The following is an 18,052-nucleotide window of genomic DNA, read 5'->3' on the forward strand; positions in this document are numbered from 1 at the left end:
AACTAACCCTGCAGTTAACTAACCCAACCGTTAACTAACCCAACAGTTAACTAACCCCACAGTTAACTAAACCCGCAGTTAACTAACCCCACAGTTAACTAACCCCACAGTTAACTAACCCCACAGTTAACTAACCCCACAGTTAACTAACCCCACAGTTAACTAACCCCACAGTTAACTAACCCAACAGTTAACTAACCCAACAGTTAACTAACCCAACAGTTAACTAACCCAACCGTTAACTAACCCAACAGTTAACTAACCCCACAGTTAACTAACCCCACAGTTAACTAACTCCACAGTTAACTAACCCCACGGTTAACTAACCCCACGGTTAACTAACCCAACAGTTAACTAACCCAACAGTTAACTAACCCAACAGTTAACTAACCCAACCGCAGCTTAAACTAACTACAAACAGGATTTAAAGTGGTTAAAACATATTTAAAATGTGGTTGTGTAGTGATTGATGTAGAAAATGTGACGTCTCCTGCTACTGTGCTGCTCAGCACCATGGATAGAGATTCCTCCAGGCCTCAGCGACCACGCTACAATAACTAACGTATGTTGGTGTCTTGTCTTTATGCCTTTATTCTACTGTTGTTATTGAGGAAACCTGAGGCTTTGGTTCTGGTTTCGTACTGATCGTTGGACCTCGTGGTACCACTGTGGCTGACTTCCATGTGCAGCTCTGAATCGCTCAGTCCTTCCCTCTGTTCCAGTCTGGACTCTGACATGTGCTGAAGTCCAGCAAGCGTTAACTGCGCCTTACCCGATCGATGCCCACGCCAGTCAGCTTGTCACTCACCCAGCGCTCGAGGTGCCAGAGCCGGCGGCCGCTGCCAGGAGGGACGGCTCAGCCTCCCCCGTCTGCAGGCTCCTCGCCCAGCCATGAATGCTGGCATTGCTGCACCAATTAACCCCGGGGAGAGGCCAACAAGCCCGCTACAGTTCAGCCTCTGACAAATATGAAAATAAAGCCTTGTTCAAATTAGCAAGGTGAAGTGAGAAGTAGTGGAGCTGGAGGGACCCACGGGGAGGGAGGGGGGGCTCAGCTGTCTGCGGTCAGACTCCATCGGCCGAGAGAGAAGTGTGGTGAGTGAAAGTGAGAGCAGGGGTATATTAGTTCAAATTAGTGGTACAGTGGTGAGGCCTGCAGGTAGATGGGCTGTGTGGGGGTACGAGGTTATATTGGTTCAAATTACAGCTGCACGAATGTGGATCGACCGACGACCGACGACCGTTCTAGATCTCAGGCCCCAAGTAAAACTAATTCATGACCAGTTTTTATCTGTTCACATCAGTATTTACAGTGAACCCCCTGTATGTTTTCTAAGAACGGCATCCGTTCTTCAGTTCTCCTCCAGTGGTTTTAATGTTGGGGCCTTTTTAGAGGTTTGAAGGTTATTTTCCTGCTGCACTCCACAGATGACTTAAACTCGGTAATTTGTCTGACAGGGGAACAAAACGTCCAGTGTTAAAGAGCACTTTGACATTAAATGCTCTTTTTTTGAATAATTGTGATGATTCATCACCACTGTTCTCTGGGGATGTGGCTAAGAGGAGGATTTTCTGAAATGTCATATCAAAATGTTCCTTTTTCATTACTTTGCCTCATGTGATGAAACCTAATAGAATACGTTCATTTAAGATGAAGATTGTTGAACGGAATATGAACATTTGATGTGTTGTTCTCCTGGTATAAGGTCGGGTTCTGCTGACAGGGTTCTCTGTGGACACACACTCTGTTACCACTGAGATGAAGTCGTCTCACACGCTGGCAGTTTGGCACTGCGGCCTCTCGCTGGGACCTAGTTTTTGTATTTTTACTTGAACATGCTGAAGAACAGAACATCCTGCTGCAGATATGATTTTTGTTGCTAAATGATTAAATGTGGAGCTGTCCTGTACAAATCTGTGGCTACATGTTCACAGCACAGGTGATGAAATGCTCTGGACCTGTGAATCTTTGTGGCTCAACCCAAAATAGAAATTGAGCTTAGTGGTAAAGAAGTGACTTGTTTTTAAAAAGGGAAGTGATGAGTCTTTAACTCCGATCATCCACCAACCAACCAACCCTTGTTGTTTTCTCTCTATCAGAGAAGGTTTGTAAAAACTGGTTTAAGCCTTTTTGTAGAACACTGTCTGTACATGCTTTTGTAAAAATAACTGAGTGATGAATGTCAATGTTAGTAAAAGACACATGACGCACACACACACAGACGTACAGGAAAAGGTTTAGGCATGACCTTTCAGCGCTCTGCTGTCTGCTGCAGCCAGTCACTGAGCAGTATTGATTGAAACCACAGTCTGGTCGGCGTCCATCACTTTGTCGGCAGAGAGGACGTCCTCTGACATTAAAGAGAGGGCGTCCTGTCTGGTCAGCAGGAGACAAACATGCCGGACATCTTGACATTCACAGAAATAGCAGCAGAGTGAAAGAAGTGAGATGGTGACAGGAAGAAGCTTTGATTCAGGTCAGCACAGATGACGGACTCCAGTCACTCACTTGACAAATTAGATGAATGTCTTGACAAGAAATTTAAAAAGTCTGTTTGTTAACTAGTCGTCATCTCCGTCTTGGTCCGTGTGCAGCGGTGACGATCGTGGAGTAAATACACACTCACGTCATCTAATCAGTGGCACTTTATTTAGCACACACGCTGGAAGTGAACGTCATTAGAAAACAAATTGATCCTTCAGCCTGAACAACATGTCTGACGCGTCTGAAGAGAACCGCTGCTGCTCTGTTACGAACAACGGAGAGAACCCCGGTGAAGGACCATCGGTGCAGACAAACATCCTGGCAGGAAATTGAAATGTACTTTGGGCTGATTGAGAGTTCTTAGAAACAGGAAGAGAAAGTGAAGGTGACATTTAACGGCGAGGCTTCGAGAGGAAGGCAGACAGAAATAAAAAGATGAAACCAGCCGGTGACGGGTTTTCTCCCTCACTGTGGATCCAGGATGAGTTTATTCCGAGGGACGGCAGAGTCCAGCGCTACCACAGCCAGTAGCATCGGATTCAACTGGATAAAAGATGTAGGACGTAAAAAACATGTTTAATTATTAATTCAGGAAGAAACAAAACTGAGACATTTGCATTCATCACTTTTGAGAATCATTAGTTGTCTTTAGCTTGTTAAACTCGAGCGTTGTACTACAGGACGGTGAACATTAGATTTAAAAAATGATTTGGACACAGTGGACTGTACTCAAAGATTGTGTATGAGGGAAGATGCTCCACTTTGTCACTTTGCTGTACAGCCTCATGTGAACCGTTCATTAAACCAGTCGAGTGATGCATCAAACTCACATCCTCCCATTATTTTAATGTTTTAGGTTATAAACTTCATAAAACTAAGGTGTATCAGATTAAAATTAAATGTTGAGTTATCTGTTTGTCTTTCGTGTTATTTTGTTATGTTTGTGTCACACACACTTTCCTCTTTTGTCATTGTGTTCGTGTGTGTGTGACATTAAAGACCTGCCGAGCTGTTTCTCACTGTATGTAGCTGGTCCCTGCAGCACGGAGCACTTCCTGCTGGATTGTCACGATCCATAAACAGCAGAACAGACCTGACCGTGGTAAAGAAAAAGATGAGAACAATATCCACTAATAACCACCTTCCTCCTGTCTACACCCGCTTGCAGCTGTCACAGCACGTACGAGACCTCCCACACTGCTGCACATCCAGTTATATTAGAAAATGAAGATAAATTTGAATCTGTATAAAATACAGTGGAGATTTATGAAAGTTTGATTAAAGTGAGTCAGGCTAATTAAAACAGAGTTTTCACTGTTTAAATGAATTGCTGTAGCGAGACTCCCTGTGAAGTGTGTACTTGTCATCTAAACATGACACCTCTCACACAACGTGGGCTCCCTCTCGCTTGGAAACGGTAGTTCTGGGGTGTGATGGTCCTCAGAAGGCTGCATTCTGCAGTCTCACCACTAGATCACACTAATTCTTTCCCATTTTACACATGGTGCCTTTAAAATTAAGTAAAAATCAGTAAAAAGGGTTCTACGTTCTGTTTTTTATTGGATCTGTGTGTAAATAGCATGAAATAAAACCTGGAATTCAGATTCTTTCATATTCAACGAACAAAGAATTGGCCTTGTTCCCGTACGTCACTGCCAAACCTTCATCTTAGCTGTGTGTAGCACTTCATATTTGTCTAGCAGTGATTTAATTTTGGAAGACAGTGACGGACGGTATCCAGCTGTTGGTGGTGTCAGGTCATTTAAAGGCTTGTTGATGTGACGGACCTTCAGAAGTTGAGTGAGGAGTCAACGACAGAGGAGAGGTCACAGATACGGAGGTTCCCTGCTGGGCAGTTCATTTGTTCTTCTGTAGGCATTCCCAGTGTCCTTGAGGTGGAGAGGAGGGAGTACACCCCAGAACCAAACTGAGCACTTGAGTACACATAGCAATTTTCCCTCAGAGCATCATCTGCAGTTGTCAAGGCGACAGAGTATTGCCCCCCGCCCACCGTCTCCCAAACGCGGCCATCCTACCACTGAATCAACCCGACCCTTCTCTCCGCTGCATCCTTCACACTCACTGCTGCTGATACATACACCCCGGGGTCCTCCGGGCACTGGCTGCTGTACTTAGACCAGTTTGTTAAATCTGCTTTCATGCATCAAGAAAAACAGTCTCCTACCAAACCATTCACATTCCTCCCACACACACAAAACTGAGCAGCTGTTAATTTTCCAAAAGTACTTTCTTTATTGATGTTTTCACTCTAAATGAGTGGGTGCACACCATCAACACTGCACTATACGGTATAGTACCAGAGCAGGGTCTTCTGAGGACTGATTTAATGGGTTATATCTTACAGACACATTTATAAAGTCCTATTTCCAGCAGTTAACATATTGTTCGTATGGAGAATTGCCAATTTATCCATACAGTTCATCATTTAGGTGCATTTTCAGTTTACATGTAAAACAGATTTAGTCTTTTAAATAGAATCAAGCTGAAGATGCAGCTCAGAAGGAGCTTTCTATTCTCGCTATTAATAATACAACGTGTTCAATAATGATGCTAAATCTTTTCCAGCTTCCGTCACAGTTTGACATTCATCTTATAGATTCTTCTCTTATTAGTTGGATAAATCCAGGACCACAGCTCAGACCTGTGTGAATCGGTGAATATATGAATGCTGCAGCTGCACGTGTGATGTCGTGTGGTTGAAGACAAAGCAGTGATTATATGTGTGACACCCTTTCTGTGGACACAAGTGTAGAATCGTTCACGGTGGTGTAATGTGCATCTGCATGATGCTGCACAGAAACTGATCATCGTCTTTTGTGTCTCCTTCACAGAGCCTGGGAACCGTCGGAAGATACGACACCAGGAAAAAGTAAGTTATTTCAGCAGCAGGAAGCTGTTTGAGTTCTGAAGCACTGATTCATTTAGTTTTCATTCTTTTCTGAGCTCAAACCTTCTCTCTGATAACTGAAAGTTGTACTGTAGCTCCTTCTGTTTCTCTGTGAAACGTTTCTCTGAGCCCCGAACAATAAGTCGTGATTTAATAAAAGAGTCATGACCTCTTCTTTTCTGAGACGGCGGTCTAAGAAACCACATTATACGTTCTTATTGTTTTCCATTTTCACACAATGGGGTGAAATAATGCTGGTGCTGTTCACTGAGCAGAAGAAACCTCGACCTGCAGGTGAAGAGTTCTGAGAGAGCTCAATCTGTGAAACCTGCGTCCTGAAATCTGACTCCTGACAGAATCATTGGTTTGGGCAGATCTGAACACAGACTCTAGAGTCCAGTCACAAACAAATACTGGAACCACTGGTTCCTACAACCAGCCGGTGTGTATTGAGATATGGATCATTGAAATAAACGTCTGCTGCCAGCTGCTGAGTGAATATTGTCATTGTCATTTAGACAGAATCAGGTTCTTCAGGAGACTCTTGCTGCTTCACAGTGGACGTTTGTGGATCAGTTTTATTTGAATAAAATACCTTGAATTGTGGTGTGACAGACATTTGTGACGTGTTTGCTCTGATCAGAATGAACAAATAAAACTATCACAACACGTCATGTTTGGATCAAACACAGTACGTCTGAGCAGTCCTTGACTCCGACTTCACAACCTGTTGTGTAAAGCCTGGCTGATTTTAATTGTCAGGCAGCTGATGTTTTTATTTTAGTTATTAGCCTGTCTTTTTATTGAGGTGGCACTAATAGATTTTCATGGCCACGAGCGCAGAGGGACTCATAAAAGATGTTTCATCAAGAAAACCTCAGAAAATGTATTTAATCTTTTTTTATGCACAGTTCTCAGTTTTCTCCTCCTCCTATAAAATACTAACTTTCCTATAGTGTTTTACCTCTTACCTCGATTTACATCTAGTCATTTAACAGATGCTTTTATTCACAGTTACTTTATGTGTAACATACATAGATCAGCAGGAGCTCAGTGTGTGGAAGGAAAAAGGGAAGATGTCCGTTTGTGCTGCACTGATTTTAACAGTGTGGTGATGGATAGGAGGAATAGTTGCTCTCAGTTCTCTTTGAAGATGATTTTATCAGTTAGATTGTTGGTTAAATGTAGCTAGAAATCCTAATCAGCCCCTCGGTAAATGACAAGAAGAGTCAGGTTTGGGAGGTTAGAACTGATGGTACTGAGCCTGAGAGGTTTGATTTACTGTAGTAAGTAATAGAGACTCAGCTGTGGGGGAACTTAACATTATGGAAAGTCTAAAAAGAAGTGAGACATGCTCTGAAGGAAACCAACACTGAGCTGTTTATCTTCAGGTGCCAGGTTACTGCTTCCACCTCCTGTCTTTCACACTGGAGGTTGTTTTGCTTTTTACATTAAATTAGTGCAGATCATTTGGATCCAGCTGCTGTCATCTGCAGCTCCGTTTCTTTTACCATTCTCGTACCTGCACTGCAGCACACAGCTGACAGACTGACAACTGAAACCACAGTGAGGCTCCAACCCACCCAGTTATATCGAGTTAGGACAACAGACAGAAAATGAAGACGATCCACACCTTATGTCCTGAACCTCTTTTTTTTCTGACCTGCTGCTGTGCCCAAGCTCAAAACCCAAAAATAAGTTTTACCTCTCTACAGCATGGTTCTCATGTCAGAGGGAGAGTGAATCACTGTGAATCAGCTGAAAAGCAGATCAGACGTTTGTTGTGAGGATTAAAAACGGGGAGCAGTCCATCTGAATCCTGTCCTTTCTCCTTTCTTCTCCTTGTTTGTTGTGTTTTGTTTTCTACAGTATCTGTGTGCTCTGCTTCATCATCAGGTGATTAGACTGAGGTTGGATTAAAGTTGTAAACACAAGCAGTGGATTCATCCATCAACACGTAGGTATTACAACTGGTGTTCTACTGTTTTACTTAATATGTTCAGGAACATGGGACTCTTAGTCTTAAATTTCAGGAATAGCATCAGATGTGTTTTTGAATGGGACCAGTAACTGAGAGTGGTGCATTATGGGTTGTTTGTAGTGTTTTCTGTCATTGAGCCGTACAAGTGTTCATATCTCAGCTGAACCTACAGGAGTTTCTGAAGGCTGCACTAATGTGATTTAAATGAATTCACTCAGTTCTCTGACAGGTGTGTGTGGGTGAGTGAGCGAGTTTGAGTCCGAGACTGACGGACGACTTGAACTAAAAGAGGTTTATATGTTATTGAACGTCGTGTTTCGCTTGTACAAATGTTCAGGGTTGTAAATGTTACACCCTTTTATATACATATGTGCACATTTACAACCCAATTAAATGTTTCAGATCAAATACATTTTCGTAGTTGTAGTATTTGAAAATACTACTACAGTTAAAAGCCCTCAGCTGTGTTTCAGTGCTAATTGCAGCCTGTGTACGAACCACTGAACATTTCATTGTCTTCAGCTCAACCTCCCTGTTTTCTCACTGACACTGCAGCGTGAGCACTCTACTTCCCATGTTGATTTAGTTTCAGTGACTCTAGATAAATGTGTGGAATTAATGAAGTGTGTTGTAACTGGATGAGATGCTGTTCAGGATGTACTCGGTTTCTTATGAGTCAGACAGACAAACGCTGTGATTTACATGCAGCTGATTCAAGGACCAGAACATTGTGAAACATCAACATCTCGATCATTTCACAGATCTGCAGCTCTACTGAACCCTGTCTGCAGAGCAGCGTGTAGAACACGGAGACGCACACATCACCATCAGTATAGCACACTTTACCTCATGGGGGTCATTGAAGTGGGATTGTTAGACTCTGTCGACTACCACTTTGCAAGCAACTGTTGTATGACACACACACACACACACACTGCAAGGCCCAAGGTAGCCATTAAGAATAATGACCGCTGGCTATGTGTTGCCATGGCGATGGAAAGGAGGAAGGAAAGCAGTTTTAGTGGAGCTGATCAGCGCTGGAGAAACTGCAGCTCTGCGTCTCCTCTGAGGACGTTTGGATGGTTTGTGTTTTATTCCTCCACCTTCTGTTGGTAACAACAGTTTTAGTAAAGGCAGGTAACTGTCTGTCAACCTGCAGCTTTAAGTTGGGGGGGTCGTAAATGGGTCACAGAGGCATTAAGCATATCTGAGCACAAAGTAATGGGCAAATCAAATATTACTAAATAACTACTTCTCAAAAACTGACTGCTGATCAGTTTTTGCTGATGTTCAAGTCTGATTCCTCTCAGACCTTCTGCAGCTCTGCTGTGCTGGTTATGGGTTAGGGTGAGGGTTAGGGTTAGGGTTAACTCTAACCAGGGTTAACTCTAACCCTAACCAGCGTCTCCCACCCATCACCATTTGGTGATTGGACCGGAGGATTCCAGCAGCTCCTGTCTTGGTTGAGTCGAGTTGAGTAAACTTAACTGAGTTAAGTTCAACTCACTTTACTTAGTTAAGTTTTACCATGTTTACTACTGCTAAACTTCTGCACTGTGATGTGATGTGATGTGATGTGTTGCAGCCCGACACAGGTCGTTGGTTTTATAATTTATGTGAAAGTCCAGGTAAGACTGCCACAGGTGGTAACTGTTTTAGTTTTGTTCTTATGTAAGTTAATTCAAATGGAAGGTGTCAGCTTTGTGCCTGGTTGTTAATCTTTCACATGTTGATGTTTTCTCATGTGAAGCTGAATGGTTCCTCTGTGGGAGGAAAATGAGCGTTGAATATCTGAATATTCCTCTGCTTGTTGGATTACGCACATTAATGATTAATACTCGGAGTGTTTGCCAGCTCTCCGTGTTTTAACATTTAATATTACTGTGTATTTTGCTGTCACGTTTAATTAAGAGTCGACAGTGACGGCAAACAAAAACACAGTTAATCCAGGTGAGAGCAGATAAACACGTCCAACAGATTAATGTTGCTGCCTCTTCAGAGCCCACTGGAAACTAAACACTAAGCTACTGTCGCACAAATGAAGATGTTTACTTAAATCAGGGACGCCCAGTTTATTTGAATAGTTACTGGTCTTAAATGACATAGTTTTACTCATTTGTATTGAATATTTTACTAATAGATTTCAAATACTGTTGTAGGATTTGAAGGATTCTTTGCTTGATATATTTTGTGATGAATATATCAGAATATATGAGTATATATGAGTATATATCAGTATATATGAGTATATATATGAGTGTATATCAGTATATATGAGTATATATGAGTGTATATCAGTATATATATGAGTGTATATCAGTATATATGAGTGTATATCAGTGTATATCAGTATATATATGAGTGTATATCAGTATATATGAGTATATATGAGTGTATATCAGTATATATATGAGTGTATATCAGTATATATGAGTATATATGAGTTAATATCAGTATATATATGAGCGTATATCAGTATATATATGATTCAATTTCAATTCAATTCATTCAATTCAATTTTATTTGTATAGCGCCAATTTACAACAGAAGTTATCTCAAGGCACTTTACAGTGTAAGGTTTAAGACCTTACAGAAAATATTTATACAAAAAATTATAGAGAAAACCCAACAATCCCATTTGAGCAAGCTTTAGGCAACAGTGGAGAGGAAAAACTCCCTTTAGAGGAAGAAACCTCCAGCAGAACCAGGCTCATAGTGGGCGGCCATCTGCCTTGACTGGTTGGGGTGAGTGGAAAGAGAAGAGAGAAAAGAACAGCAGGCAATAAAGACAACAACAAGCATCAAGAACATTGGGCAGATGAACTGGATTCTGGAGATGTACAGCTCCAGGCCGAGGATACCTGCAGAAAAGTACAGAGAGAGGGAGACAGAGAGGAGGAAACACAACTAAAAGAGAGAGAAGACACAAAGTTAATGACATGCAATGGTGGCATTTGCATTGATACAGGAGAAAGGAGAGAGGAGAGGAGCTCAGTTTATCAGTAGAGGTCCCCCAGCAGAATAACCTATATCAGCATAACTAAGAGATGGTTCAGAGTCACCTGATCCATCTCTAACTATAAGCTTTATAAAAAAGGAAAGTTTTAAGTCTAGTCTTAAATGTAGAGAGGGTGTCTGCCTCCCGATCCTGAACTAGGAGCTGGTTCCACAGGAGAGGGGCTTGGTAGCTAAAGGCTCTGCCTCCCATTCTACATTTGAAAACTCTAGGAACCACAAGTAAACCTGCAGTCTGAGAACGGAGAGTTCTGCTTGGAAGATAAGGAACTATGAGGTCTTTAAGATAAGATGGAGCCTGATTATTAAGGGATTTATAAGTTAGGAGAAGAATTTTAAATTCAATTCTGGATTTAACAGGGAGCCAATGGAGAGAAGCTAACGTTGGAGAAATATGATCTCTCTTGCTAATTCCAGTCAGAACTCTGGCTGCAGCATTTTGGATTAACTGGAGGCTCTTTAATGAGTTATTGGGACATCCTATTAATAATGAATTACAATAGTCCAGTCTGGAAGTAACAAATGCATGGACTAGTTTTTCAGCATCACTGTGGGACAGGATGCTCCTAATTTTAACTTTAATGTTTCTTAGGTGAAAAAAGGCAGTTCTAGAGATTTATTTTATGTATGAAGTGAAGGAGATATCCTGATCAAAGATAACTCTGAGGTTTCTTACAGTATTACTTGAGGCCAGAACTAAGTCATCAATGGTGAGAATGTGTTTAGACATAGTGTCTCTGAGATTTTTAGGCCCAAACAGTATAACCTCTGTCTTGTCCGGATTTACGAGAAGGAAATTGGAGGTCATCCAGGCCTTTATGTCTTTTAAGCATTCCTGAAGTTTGACTAATTGATTAGTTTCTCCTGGTTTCATAGATAAATATAGCTGGGTATCATCTGCATAACAATGGAAATTTATAGAGTGTTTCCTAATAATATTGCCTAAAGGGGACATATATAAAGTGAAAAGAATCGGTCCAAGCACAGATCCCTGTGGAACTCCATAGCTGACTTTGCTGTGCATGGAAGACTCATCATTAACGTGTACAAACTGAAATCTATCTGATAGATACGATTTATAAACCACTCTAGTGCTGTTCCTTTGATTCCAATGACATGTTCCAGTCTGTGTAATAAAATGTTGTGATCTATAGTGTCGAATGCAGCACTAAGATCTAACAAGACGAGTATAGAGAGTAGTCAATTGTCTGATGCTAATAGAAGATCATTAGTGACCTTTACCAGTGCTGTTTCTGTACTATGGTGTACTCTAAATCCTGACTGGAAATCTTCATACAAGTTATTGCTGCGCAGGTGGTTGTACAATTGCTTAGAAACTACCTTTTCAAGGATTTTAGAGATAAAGGGCAGATTGGGTATTGGTCTATAATTCGCTAAGACCCCTGAGTCCAGAGTAGGCTTTTTGAGTAGGGGCTTGACTACAGCAACCTTAAAAGCCTGTGGTACGTGAGTGTATATCAGTATATATATGAGTGTATATCAGTATATGTATGAGTGTATATCAGTATATATCAGTATATATTAGTATATAGTATATATATGAGTGTATATCAGTATATATATGAGTGTATATCAGTATATATCAGTATATATGAGTGTATATCAGTATATATGAGTGTATATCAGTATATATATCAGTATATATCAGTATATATATGAGTGTATATCAGTATATGATTCATATAGTGGTATCTAGTATATCAGTATAGATAGCAGTAATAGTATATCAGTATATATGAGGTATCAGTAATGAGTGTTTCATATTTCAGTTGCTGTATATCCGTTTGAGTATATCTTATTTCTAAGTCAGCTGTGAACCTGTTATCCTGAAATCTGCTGGAGCCCCTGATAACATAATGTATGTATAACAACACGTTATAAAAGCAAAAGCTTTAACATATGTTTACTGCAGTCCTCCCTACTAGTGGCTGTGATAGATTAAAGTTAACCTCTGTTCAGACGTCTTCAGTGCGTTTCCCCTGAACAGTGTGATTCCATGATGACTGATGTCAAATACTAATTACAGCTGTCTTTGCACGGCCTCATTTAAATGGACCCGACCTGTTTGTAAAGAGGAGGATGATACAGCAGCAGACACTCCTCAGTAGAAGGTGACCCAGTCAGATCCTGAAAATCCTGCTCTGTCTTGAGTTCATGTTTAATCTCGGTACTTGTTCTACACGTACCGGGTTTTCAGAAGCTGCTCTACATGAACAACAGCTTGTTGATGAACTCTGCTGCTGAAGATTTCTGTTCAATAGCTCATCAGTGTCTTTTGTTTCCTCCTGAACCGAACTGAAAATAAAATCCTACCACAGACACAGCAGCTGTCCCACAAACCTGATTCAAACCAGGTTCGCTGCATCTCACGTCCACAGAGGACGACGTGTTAGGACTCTGGTCAGGGGTCCAGTTGGCCGTGGTTAGGGTCAGGGGTCGTCCTCCTCTCTGTCTCTCCCTCTCTGTCTCTCTCTCTCTGTCTCTCTGTCTCTCTTCTCTCTCTCCCTCTCTGTCTCTCTCTCTCTCTGTCTCTCTCTCTGTCTCTCTCTCCTCTCTCTCGCCTCTCTCCCTCTCGCCCCTCCTCTCTCTCTCTGTCTCTCTCGCCTCTCCCTCTCTCTGTCTCTCTCTCTGTCTCTCCTCTCTCTCCCTCTCTCTCCCTCGTTCTCTGCTCACTCCCTCTCTTCTTCCTCTGTCTCTCGCTGCTCTCTCTCTCTCCATCTTCCTCTCTCTTCTTGTCTCTCTCTTCTTGCTCTTCGCTCTCTCTCTCTGCTCTTCTCTCTCTTCTGTCTCTGTCTCTCTCTCTCTCTCTGCTCTCTCTTCTCTCTCTCTTATCTCTCTCCTCTCTCTGTCTCTCTTCTGTCTCTCTCTCCCTTATCGTTCTGTCTTCTTGTCTTCCCTCTTCCCTTTCTCTCTCTTCTCCTAGTTTCTACTTTCTCTGCGCTTCGCTCTCTAGTAGCTCTCTTCCTCTGTCTCTCTCTACACTCTCCTCTCTCTGTATCTCTCTCGTCTCTCTGCTCTTCTCTACTCTCTGGTCTCTATCTAGTCCCTCTCTCTGTCTCTCTTTTCTCTCTGTCTCTCTCGTCTCTTCTCTATCTATCGTATAGTACTCTCTCTCCTCTTCTCTCTGTCTCTCTTCTGTCCTCCCTCTCTATCGCTCTGCCTCTTTCTCGCTCTCTCCGCTCTCTCTCTCTCTGTCTCATCCGTCTGTCTCTCGTCTCTCCCTGCTATCTCTCTCTATCTCTCTTCCCTTTCTCTCTCTCTCTCTCTTCTCGTCCTCTTCTCCTTCCTCTCTCCTCTCTGTCTCTCTGTCTCTCTCCCTCTCCTGTCTCTCTCTCCTGCTCTCTCCCTCCTCTCCCTCGCTCCCTCTACTCGTCTCTGCCTCGTCCTCTCTCCTCTCTCTTCTCTCTTCTCCTCTCTGTCTCTCCCTCTCTCTCCCTCTCTCTCTCCCTCTCTCTCCCTCTTTCTCTCTCTCTCCCTCTCTCTCTCTCTCTGTCTCTCCCTCTCTCTCTGTCTCTCTCTCCCTCTCCCCTCTCCCTCTGTCTCTCCCTCTCTCTCTCTCTATCTCCCTCTCCCCCCCCCCCTCCCCCCGTTATGAAATTATCAGTGTGCTTTACTGTACCTTCAAAATAAAAGCATGAGTTTATAACTGATACATTTAATCAGTGAACAGGAAGTAAGTCACTAAATTAAGAGTTGATTATTGTTGAAGCCGTTTTGCTGTTTAATGAGAATCATTGTTAGACGTTACTGATCTAACGGCTGATTGGATGAGCCTCCTTCCTGATGTGTTGAATGTTCACTTCCCTGCTCCCCTCGGGCTCCATGCAGCTCATACACACATTATGTAAGACACAGGTTTGTCACCAGCAGAGAGGAAAATTAGATTGTTCTGCTTTAATATCTGTGTCACGTGAAAATCAACACTTTTCAAAGCTCTGTTTTTTCTTGCTGTGGGCACTTAAGCTGTGGTTGGTGGGCGTTCAGACTGAAAACAGCCTGTGTTTAAAAAAAAGGAAAATGCAAAAGGTCTGTGTTGGTGTGGGCGTGTGGCCTCAGGTAGCAGTAAGACAATAAAATACAGTCCACAGAGAGCCGGCGGAGCAAAATGTCCATGACTCTATAGCTGGATCAAACACCAAAACACTGCAGAGCAGCTTACGAGGAGGAATTTTACCAAGAATCATTTTATTTTAATCAGTCAACAAGGTCAACAGTTGGCTCGCAGCTTTTTTACTGGGGAGGGGGGCTGCACCCCCGTCCTGAGGATGCGTCACTCACAGAACCAGAGTTCCATTCAGATGTGTTATTTTACCTTGTCCTCCTCACAGTTCCATCTGTACTGGACCATTTGACACCTCCTGACATCAATCTAAAGAGCTGGAGGTCAGAGGTCAGAGTGTTTTTTAACCTGTTTTAGTGTCCTGGAAACGTTCATATTCATGATTATTAACTGGTTTCAATAAAGTGAACACGGAAAAGTACCAACATGCTCACTCAGCCACAAAACAATGAATAAAACAGAGATTATGATGATGACGAAGAGGAAAAGGCTGAAGAAGCGACCGTAGCACCTGGAAGCTCTGTTTACGTTTGAGTTTTACACTCTGGGTCATTTCAGCCGTGTAGGAACTAAAATCCGCTCTGATATGAACCCAACACGTACATCAAGCTCTCTGAGAGACACTGAGCTCGGATGAACATTACTCATTGTTGCACTTGAGTCATTTGTGACACGCTGAAGTGAAGAACGGTGACTAATGCTGTCAGAGTTCAGCTTGTGACTTAATGACACACGAGCAGCGGCACAGCTCCTGAACCCCTGAACAGAGTTTCAAACTGAAGAGACCTAGAGTTTTAACTGTTAACCAGCTTTAAACCGGTTTAGTTTAGTATTTGAAGATAGTCAGATGTAGGTTTATTTGCACGGCTCTTTTTATTTTATGCTCATGTGACCTGTGACATCTACTACTATCTACTATTTAAATATCTCATATCATTACTGCAAAAATACAGCGCGGGTTCACCTCACTGACTCAGAAAAGCAGGTGATCACACCTGGAACCTCGGCTTTTTTACTCTTTTTACCTGTAGGTGTGATGACTCTGTCCCCACACAGCATACGGGGGATGACATGGGAGTCGACTTATTCATGAGAGAGAATGAGAAAGACAATAATGTAGAAAATGATCAATGTGATTCCTGAACAAAAGTGGTAAACGTGTGAAAACTGCTGTCTGGTTCGTCCAGTGTCTGTGTGGCAGCCTGGGGAAGTCACACGGACTCTAGCTGGGGTCAGCCTGAGCCAACTGAGCCTGAACAAGGAATAAAACAGTTAAAATGAGTTTGTCAGGTCACATCAGCTGATCTAATCAACAAGCCCTCCACACGCCCTCTTCTCACCCGACACCTATCAGTACGTCATCTGTTTACCGCTGCACATCAAACAAACAGATGTGCACAGAGGTGGGCTGTTATCGGCAGAGCCGAGGGAGTCGGTGAGCACAGGAGAACTGTCGCTGTGTGACACCTAATGCGACATTTCCTTGATTGATTCGAGTCATTTCCTTGCGCTCACACCCTCCTGAGACGCTGCTACAAACTCCCACGCACTCATAAATTCTGTCATGATACACACACATTAAGTTCTGTGTGGTCATGCTCTACTGCTGAATCGTGACTTGACATCGTGTCGGTAACGAGTCTCTACGAGCGTCAGTAACTCTTGTTCTGCTTGTTCCTCCTCTGTGATCTGTGTGTGTTCTCTGTTGGCTCTCACTGGAGAGCTGTAAACAGTAATAAACACACACGTCTTCTGGTATTGTTGTAGTTTGATCTGACGGAACCTTTGACAGGTTCTCATGAAGACAGCTGCTCACGTTCTTCAGTGTGGATGATTCCATCAGACTCTCTGTAGATGTCTGACTCGAGGTTGGAGCGTTACATGAGATCACTGACTGTACATCATCGTGAAATTAGTTTGTCAGACTATTAACACTCGTCTCGGTTGTGTTTAATATTTCTCTTCACCAGAAGATTCAGTACGTTCCTCAACACGATGTAAAAAATCAGGAGACCATTATATTTCTGTTATTCGTCCACATTGTGAATTCAGCTACACTGAATTAACAGTTGTCTCTAGTTTTCAGTGCTGTATCGTAAGTTCAGCCTCAGAATCAATAGTTCTACTGTTCACTAATCACAGGTCGACTCTTCAAAGAGTCATTGAGTGAAACATGCTCAGATCAGGGAGCAGATAGGCTCCACTTCTCAGTTTGTCAGATGTGGATTGAGTCTGTCTCCAGGTCTCCGGGTCTTCATGTGATCCTGTCTCCATGCTGTTGACATCAGGGCTCCGTGGGTTCTGCACATTTCCGTCTGCACGCTCTGTGTTTAATACATAAACTGGTGATTTTGTGGTGGTGTTTGTGCGTTAGATATGAATCTAAGTCAGGGTTTGGTCTCCTCCACCTCCTGATGGCTCTTTAGCTGCTAAACGCTTGTTTTCCACTCAGTGTTCTTATGTTTGATCAGTGACACCGAGCCGAGTGTTTCCACCCACCTGCTGCAGGTGAACACAGTTCATTAACAAAAGTACAGTGTCAGCACGGATCTCAGGTCTTCTGATCACAACACAATTAAATTATCTTCAGTGCAGTCACACAAACATCAGTCAGTAATTAGTCACGTCCCATCATTACCCCCCCACCCCCTACTCCTCCCCTCTGCTGAGTGAAACCAGAACTCACCTCTTATAACATGTGGAACATCCTGTTCTCTGTAAGCGAGCTGCAGTGAAGAGTCAGTGTTCACACCTCCACATCATCTTCTTCTCTGAACACTCTGAGATACTAAAATTACGCTTTGAAGTAACTTTTCTTTCTGTTCCACAGTTTCTTTATATACATATCGCACTTTTACTGATTTAGAACAACGTGAAATCACACGAGGAGCTTTTTACAGTCACCTACCAGCCCGCTTAAATCGAACTCGAGTTCATTTTGCCTCTGGGTGCGATTTGTTTTGTCTGTCGTGAACAAAGGTAATAACTCTCAGGTGTGGACCAAAACAAGACAAACACAATCCAGATCATTAAGTGAAAGATGTCTTTAGTGGACCAGTTTGTTGGTTTGAAACCGTTCACGTTCACTAACCACCTGAAAACAAACACCACGAAACGGGTTGACGACCTGCTTCAGTCCAAAACAAGAGAGTATTGATTTAGTGAACAGAGGACGACACCATGAAAACGCTGGATTCATTTCTCTGTTCGACCTCCTCAGCTGAGGCTCATGGGTACTGTAGTACCAAACTGACAAATCCTGATTTCTCAGAAATGAATTTCAAAGTCGCGTCTGTATTATGAACCTCGAGGTTCTATAGTTGGTGTTGGTGTTTCCGTCTGTTCGAAAGCAGTTTTAACATCATCTGTTTTCACATGAAGTCAGAATACAGCAGAAGGAAGTGAAAACGACAGGAGAAGCAGCCGGGTCACAGAAGAACAGGAGCTGGTTGTGTCTGTGATACAGACCCAAATCCAGTTCCAGTGAGACTTTAGTCTTGTTTTTATCAGCTTCACCTTAATCAGTTTAGACTGATTTGACATGAGAAAAATCTTGTTTTTCCTGCTTCATTAAGCAGGTTT

The 18,052-nt window shown here is 42.6% G+C and overlaps 1 protein-coding gene across 3 annotated transcripts in view; it reads left to right on the forward strand.

Annotated features, from left to right (window-relative positions):
• Positions 1-18,052, forward strand: part of ankfn1 (ankyrin repeat and fibronectin type III domain containing 1) — an 80,126-nt gene that overhangs the window by 17,856 nt on the left and 44,218 nt on the right. For all 3 annotated transcript variants that reach the window (XM_026350884.2, XM_026350882.2, XM_026350883.2), the window contains exon 6: positions 5,338-5,375. In XM_026350884.2, coding sequence (XP_026206669.1) covers positions 5,338-5,375 — 38 coding nt within the window. The remainder of the gene's footprint in view (positions 1-5,337; positions 5,376-18,052) is intronic.

This window comes from Anabas testudineus, chromosome 19, assembly GCF_900324465.2.
Source record: "Anabas testudineus chromosome 19, fAnaTes1.2, whole genome shotgun sequence".
In the NCBI taxonomy this organism is placed as follows: Eukaryota; Metazoa; Chordata; class Actinopteri; order Anabantiformes; family Anabantidae; genus Anabas; species Anabas testudineus.